The sequence below is a fragment of the Protomyctophum parallelum genome, assembly GCF_964188405.1.
Source record: "Protomyctophum parallelum genome assembly, chromosome: 13".
NCBI classification, from domain to species: Eukaryota; Metazoa; Chordata; class Actinopteri; order Myctophiformes; family Myctophidae; genus Protomyctophum; species Protomyctophum parallelum.
Window position 1 is genome coordinate 10,401,713 of NC_139708.1, and position 8,028 is coordinate 10,409,740.

Consider the following 8,028-nt stretch of genomic DNA (forward strand, 5'->3'; position numbering starts at 1 on the left):
TAAAACAATGCAATAGTTGGCATTGTAACTTTATATATTTTCAATTACTTGCATGAGAGGGGGAGAGGTTGTGGAGTTATCTGCTTTAGCAGACAGTTTGAGGATCCCAACACAGTGCCTGTTAGGGCAACCAGCCTAATTTGTTTGTGTCTCGGCACTATATATCACGATGACGTCATGCGTGATGTCACAGTCACAGACTCACATGTACTGTTGAAGGTGTGACATCGGATCGATCAGAGCTCTAATCAGTTAGAATAATAAAGTTGAACTTGTTGAAGTATAGATGTAGAAGTAGAAGTATAGGAGTAGGGATAATTCAGTTGAAGTTGAGAAGAGGGAGTCAGAGAAAAAGTAGTGAAAAGGCAGCAGAGACATTCGAAACCATCTTAACCGGAGACTTTGTACGAGTATACTGTGGAAGGATGGGAGCCTCACTGTCGACCCCTGCTGCGCCAACGCTGAAGACCGAAGAAGTGATGAACGCCCCATCCCAGGGCTGTCCCACGCACCAGGACCACCCGCAGCATGTCAAAACATCTCCGTCGGAATGTCCCATGCACCAAGCAGCGTCACCAGCAGCTCCAACCCATCAGGACAGGGCCTACGAGTTTGTGGTAAAGCACATCATCGACCCAACAAACATGATGCCTCCTTCTAACCAGGTGCCGGCTCCAGACCAGCCCTTCCCTCTGAGCCTCAACCAGCAGGAGTCCACCATACCCCGGTATGGTACCGACAAGAACTGGGTCTACCCCTCCGAACAGATCTTCTGGAACGCCATGCTCCGGAAGGGCTGGCAGGGCTGGCGTGACAACGGCCTGTGTCCTGAAGACATAACCAACATCATTAAGATGCACAACCAGAACAACGAGCAGGCCTGGCAGGAGATCCTCAAGTGGGAGGCTCTCCACGCACATGAGTGCCCATGCGGTCCCTCTCTCAAACAGTTTGGGGGTAAAGCCCAACAGTATTCTCCCAGGGCACGCCTTCGTCACTGGATGGGGTACGAGCTGCCTTTTGACCGCCACGACTGGGTCGTGGACCGTTGTGGGAAGGAGGTGCGCTATGTCATCGACTACTACGATGGAGAGATCAACAAGGACACGTACCACTTCAGCATCCTGGACGTCCGTCCGGCCTTAGACACCCTGGGGGCGGTCTGGGACCGCATGAAGGTGGCCCGGTGGCGCTGGTCCTCCTAACAAGGCTAGCAGTGGAAAGATTACTCACAAGGATAAAACTCCTGCAGATAGAATGCAAGAGCTAAGGTCCAAAAAAGCCACTGGGAACAGGCAAGTGACACTAAGGAAATAACCAAGCAGCGACATTCCCAAAGCCATCCAACTGCTGAGACTGAGACCCTGATGTGAGGGCTATGTAGCAGCACCAACTGAGACCCTGATATGAGGGCTATGTATGTAGCAGCACCAACTGAGACCCTGATATGAGGGCTATGTAGCAGCACCAACTGAGACCCTGATATGAGGGCTATGTAGCAGCACCAACTGCAGTTAAGCTGTGATTCTAAACCTTTGGGGGTCCGAGATATCCGACATATCTTACTAACTTATCCAAGTCTATGTAGACATAGATCTACATATATGGAGACGACGGACAGAGACATTTAGTGTTAACATCAGAAACCACATACCGGTATATGGATATAAACGACTGGCATCGTCATTGTCATTTGACCAGTTACCACTGTCGCAATATTGCTTACTCTGGGTGGATCTTTGTTGGTTTGTAAAATGTCTTGACAACTTGTTGTGATTTGACACTAAAATTGAATTGAATTGAATTGTGAAACGCAACCAATTGACTGGCATTGTCATCGTGCAGTATCTAGTCGAACCCTATATAAAGACTTTGAACGTTAAAGATGAAGGAGAAAGCATTATCTACTAAGGTCCTCACGAGAGACTCCAACACCTTCAGTACAGAATATTTGACTTCAAAACCCATATTGTTGTGTCAGAGATTTAGACATCAAAACAAGAATTATATCAAAATTAAGGCCAGCCCTACCTGTGCTCTCATCAAACCCTGTACACTCAAGACACTGCCACCGCTGCCACCCTTAGATCTCCATAAATGGAGCTGACCCGTTCCATGTTGATCCAGCCTCACCAAACCCTGTACACTTAAGACACGCTCCATATATGGCCAGCTTCTCGCCCTCAGGTGTCTTACTGGTATACAATTCTATTTAGAAAACATCTCATCGATTTCCAGATATCAGATTTTACATTCAACTCGACTGTTAGTATGTGAATATTATGTAATGATTAGCCTACTTTCTATAGGTAAAGTAGAATCATCAGGGCCCTCTCACAGCACGGCCCTGTCATGTTAACATAATATTTTACTAGCCCTGTCACAGCCTCACAGGGATGGAAGGCCTTAGTTAACCAGGCCTGGAAAAAAAAAAACGCATTTTTACGAATTTTCAAAAATAGCAGACCTACAAATTCATAGCGCGCCACTCGGTGGCACGCTATAACCCAAAATGGGTTAATATAGCATCAAAATCAGTTTAACAACTTTAACCCTAATTTAACACAACGTGTTGCATCACAACACATTTCAAGTTTGTCAATCTGCTATTTTTGGGGGGAAATAATCTTGAAATGTTGTGAAACATTTTGAATGTTGTGTTTAACACAAACCTTCTCTTGGGTCTTGTCAGATGGGGGTCTGCGCAGCGGCCAAATACATCAATTTGAGAGTCCTCCTTGACATGAAAATGCACAAGAGCCACTGTACACGCCTTATGGTGTATTATAAGTGTAAACAGCAACTGACCATTCTGAATCAATCCAAATTCTTTATTTGACCTTTCAGTTGTTTTTATAACAAAACATAGGCTACTGTTGTGTCTCCACGTGCATGCGCTGTGCATGTTGACTGTTGACTGTGGCATGACTCATGAAGATAAAACATTCTTAAAATAGTGAACCAGTTAAACTGGGGCTTCTGCTGGTGAACAAACAGACTGTTGTGAAGCTTTTTCAATATGACAACTATGCCCGGCCTAAAAAGACTGTTTTTTTGGGAGCGTTCTACCCATTGCAGCCTGTCTGAATACCAAAATAAATAAATAAAAAATAAAGGTCATTAAAATTTCGACATATTGCTTATAGCAGCTTTAAGCCATATGTAGGCTACTAACAATTAAAGGTAGGGTAAGTGATTTTTGTTGGTTAAAATAAGCTCTATTGTGATAGTACTCATTGCCAGAGTGTTTGTTCAGTAACAGGAGTCGCCATGTCTCTCCAGCTCTTTATTAAACTGAATATTCAGGTTGGGATAGAGAACGCAGTCAGGATACAGATAAACAAGTGGAATTGTAAGTGATGAGACACACAACTTGAAGATCTTCTTTTAGGGTCCGTTAAGTGACATGACCCCAACCCTGCCGTTAAAGAAAGTTCACTGGCAGTACATTGTAACTCCTACTGTCCTACACCAGTATGCCGGCTAGAGCATTACTAAATCTGGGCCATATCTGGTGGCGGAGTTTCTGGATCTCAATGGACCATGTTAAAGTTGTTAGGTTTGGTGGAAAGTTTACTGGCTGTACATTGTAACTCGTACACCAGTATGCCAACTAGACTAGAGCATTAAGACCAGGTTTTCAGGGTTTGGTAAAATGGTTTATTCTCCGTGAACATGGAACAAATGGTGATGGAAATGACTACATTGCTAGTGATGATTTAATGAGTAATGCATCAAGAGTCAAGACAGACACAGAGTTATACCACTTCACTCTTCAGACCAAATGTTTTGTTCTACCTGGGCCTATATTATATTATATATTTTATATATTATAATTATTTATTAGTTATTCTGTTCTCCCTTTGAGCTTCTTCGGTAGTGCAGGGTACTGTATTTAAGAACGTTGTCTGTCGTGTTATTGTCCTGTATTTATTGTTACTGGCAGAGCTGTATGTGTTACTTATTTTGCCTCTTCTCTTGGCCAGTTCACACTTGTAAAAGAGACTTTAGTCTCAATTTGGTTTTTACTGGTTAAATTAAAAAAAAAAAAATAGGCCTGCCTCAGGTGTGCAAATGAAGCTAACCACAGACCCCAGCCACCACTCAGTGAAATGATTAGCACCCCAGCATCTAACTACTCCACCCACTCCCAGCCAGAGAGTGAGGGGATTTTGTACAACTGCCAATTTTCTTTGTTCATACATTTTGGGGAATAGTGAACCACTGGAACCCAGCGTCCATATTCTGGGACAAACATTCTGTGACTGTGAAAATAGCTGATTCAAACTCACAATGCGTCTATAGAAATGTGTCTGAGTGAAAACAGGATGTGGGCCTCGTACAGAGCCCTGGGGGACTCCTGTTGACTACGTACAGGATTTAAGTGGTGAAAAAAAAGTGAACCCTGTTAACAGCACAGATATTGACAACCATGGTGAAGACACTGACAGTAAAATGGAAGAAATAATGGCAAATATGAATATTAATGAAAAATCTGACCCGGCTGAAGTGAGTGGTGCAAAAATCTCAGCTTCCCATCATGCACCTGTGCACAGTGTGAAGCTCAACAGCGCCACTTTGTCACCTGTTGTACCCTAAACATACATACATACATACATACATACATACATAGAACCACGGGGACAGACATTGCTGGGCATTGGAGTGGTTGCACCACTCAAAAATATGTAAACAAGAATAAATTATAAAAAAAAAAACTTTTGTAAAACAAAACCGAGGAAGAGGGGGAATGCACATTAACAAATCGTCTCTGTCGGATGTAAAACTGTTACATTTCAGGATGAGCAGCAGCAGATCTACAAGCTGAAAAGTGCGCCACACTTGGAGCTTGCGGATCTGCTACTTTTCATGCTGTTGTGTCACACTGTAAAACAGCTTTGTCCAAGGTGGTGTTCATACCTGAATTGTATTATGAACCAATGTATTATTGTATTATGCCCAACACTATGGGACATTTTTACTTTCAAGTTTTTTAACCTCACAGAATATAATTTGTCAGTGTTCCTTGTATTCTTTTTATTTTCTTTTTTTTACCTTGCTTGCTTGGTTACATTTGGTAATGTGACATAAGGCTGAAAAAAGGCTGAGATACACTTTTTGTTCACAGCACACACCTGACAAAAGACCATGTCCATTGATATTAAATATTGATCATGATAGTTAAATAGAATCGTTTAAAACTTTAAATCCGAAGGTACAAATTATGTAGTTGGCCCTTGGGTGTTTTAATATTTTCTAATATGGCCGTCTTTGAAAAAAAGTTTGGACACCCCTACTGTAGGGCATTCATTTATGAAAAAGCTAAAAGTTAGAATACAGAGATAAGAGGTTTCTGCCCGACAGCAACGAAATGCAGTCATAGCTTTCAAATGATTGCATAGATTTGTCCTCCCCAACAATAGGTGTGTGTTCAGACTCAGAGTCAGATGGACTGCATGCAGCCAAATCTGACGTGTTTCTCAAAATGAACGAGTCTATTATGGGCGATTGACTGTTGTACCGTGCAGTATAAATCAAGCTTCAGTGTCCAAAAAGAGACATCGGAGGCTGTTCAGTGGTGGAAAATAACTAATTAAATTTAATTACTGTACTCATTGTACAATGTTGAGGTATTTGTACTTCCAATTTCCAATACTTTTACTTCAATACATTATCTCAGATCAAAATATTGTACTTTTACTCCACTACATTTATTTGAAAACTTTAGTTACTATACTGTAGTTACTTTGATTATTATCAACCACTTCTGCCTTATAATATAAGGCAGAAGTGGTTGATATTAATCAAAGTAGTGAGGTGCGAGTAGCGACGTGCAAGGTTGGCTATTTTCAAATGGCCGAAATAAATTTTATGTATTTCGGCCATTTGAAAATAGCCAACCTCGCACGTCGCTTGTAACAGAGTATTTCTATATTGCAGTATTGATACTTTTACTTAACTTACGTAAAACTTACTAGAGTACTTTTTCCTCCACTGCGAGTGACACTATTGTACCATGCAGTAATAAATCAAGCTTCAGTGTCCCAGTGTCCAGACTGAGACATCTTTATAAGGCTGTTTGAATCATATTGAAATTAATTTAATCAAAACATAAAATTGAGTTTGTTTGTGGGTTTCTTGTGTTTTGACTTCCAAATAGGTCAAACAAAAAAGGGAATTGGGCTGCCAGTCTGAACATACTGTACTGCCTACTATGGTAAAAGACCCGGGGACCCCCAGGGGTCGTTAAGGGGGTTCTAGGGGGTCCCCAGCGAAACAAGTTAATATAGCCGATCTACAAGCTCACACCGCGTCGCGATGCAACTTGCTGTGACCTTGTACATCTGTTATTTTAAATAAATAATGGGTAAACGGGTAAAAAAATATATACTTTTGAAACATTTTAACAACACAGATGTTGAATCCCTGTGGCACACGATTCAGATGAGGGTCCGTGGCCAAATACATATTAATTTGGGTTTCTTCTTGACATGGAAATGTTTGAGAACCCCTGGTACCTTTTGCCCAGTTTTACACTCACACGACATTATAGAAACTCCACAGGAATGTAACAAACACTGAGGTTTATAAAGTGCTGTTTGCAGTGCACAATGCATTTCCGCAGCATTTCTATTACTAAATTATATTTTAGTTTGAACTCCTCTTCCAGGCAACGCATCCATAATACAATTAACACTGAATTCAATGAGAAATAGAAGGTATACTTTAAACCTTTTTGGTTGTGATGTGTGTTTTTCTGGCATGGTTTAGCTCCCCTGAGGCTGTATTCAGAGTTGAAATGTATTGTACACACCCATAGAAATGTGTGCCACTGTTTTGGAACCAGTGACTTAGCTGACTGTTTTTCACTTAGGGGGAACAGTTCAAATGCCATTGCCAATGGCATGGCATTCTGTTGTAAATGCGACGTTGTCATCATTTGAAAATACCTGAGAGACTCCGTCCCTTGCACCAGAGATAAGCACCTGCTGGCTGCTGCACATAACTGGGGCAGAATAGCAGCTTTTGTATTTGGATACAGGCAGTGGCAATCTTATAAGTGGGGACCATAACTGGTCTACCCAGATCTGGTCTCAGCCCTTGTTTTTGAGGTCCAGCTTTTGGTGCACATGTGCACAAACTTTGTCCTACACAAATATTAAATCCCACTGACAATGAATGGACAATTTTGAGTGTTCGTGCAAACACAAACATTGCGTAACACAAACATTGAAGACGAAGGTGAGGACGCAAATTCCGATTGGCCTGAATGAGATGATGTATGATGATGTACGTTGATAAGATCGCCCCTCACTTCACACAGGTGTGATTTTAGTTTTATTATTAACGTTTTAATTAGATGAATTAGCAAAAATGATCAAATACATGTACCGTTAGTTAGGCATACAGTTCACAACTGGCATTAGTGTAAATACAATTTGATGATGTTTTCTCTCTCTCATATCAAAATGTTGGCCCCCAAGATTGCAGGGGCTAAAAGTGCTTATATGTATACAAGTGAGATCCAACTCTGAATCCAGCCCTCCAAAGGTAAGGTAAACCCATCGAGGTAAAACCACATCCAAACAACCATACCATAAAGTTCACAACCGGCTGATTAAAAAAAGAAAGAAAGTCTTGAACCATTTTGAAACACTAAATACAAATTAACTGGGGGGCCTTGACATGAAGAGAACAACAGCTGTAATGACTGAGTTCTAAACAGGTTTTTTAATACTTCAGTGCTGAGAACTATACCCTGCTATCCTAATATGGCATTTGTGTTGCGTACTAACAGACAGTCTAAGTACAGTATGTCTAAACTGACAGCTGCTACAGTACATAATGATTTGACCAGTGCTGTAAAGTCCTACCATTTATAACATCTTTGGAAACATGTAAAAGTGCATCATAGAGTTAGTGATCAAGTAACTGCTCTTTAAAGGGAAACGCTGCCGATCCTGAATGGAAATCACATTGTTTTGATGAGGAGATCCTCATATTATACAGGTATACCTAAATACCTAT

The 8,028-nt window shown here is 41.3% G+C and overlaps 1 protein-coding gene across 1 annotated transcript; it reads left to right on the forward strand.

Moving 5' to 3' along the window:
- Positions 1–425: 425 nt before the first annotated feature.
- LOC310868469 (holocytochrome c-type synthase-like) lies at positions 426–1,205 on the forward strand (the record flags this gene model as incomplete). The annotated part of the gene is made up of 1 exon (XM_083778927.1): positions 426–1,205. The coding sequence occupies one exon, from the start codon at positions 426–428 to the stop codon at positions 1,203–1,205; it is 780 nt and encodes a 259-aa protein (XP_083635053.1).
- Between the last annotated feature and the right edge of the window lie 6,823 nt (positions 1,206–8,028).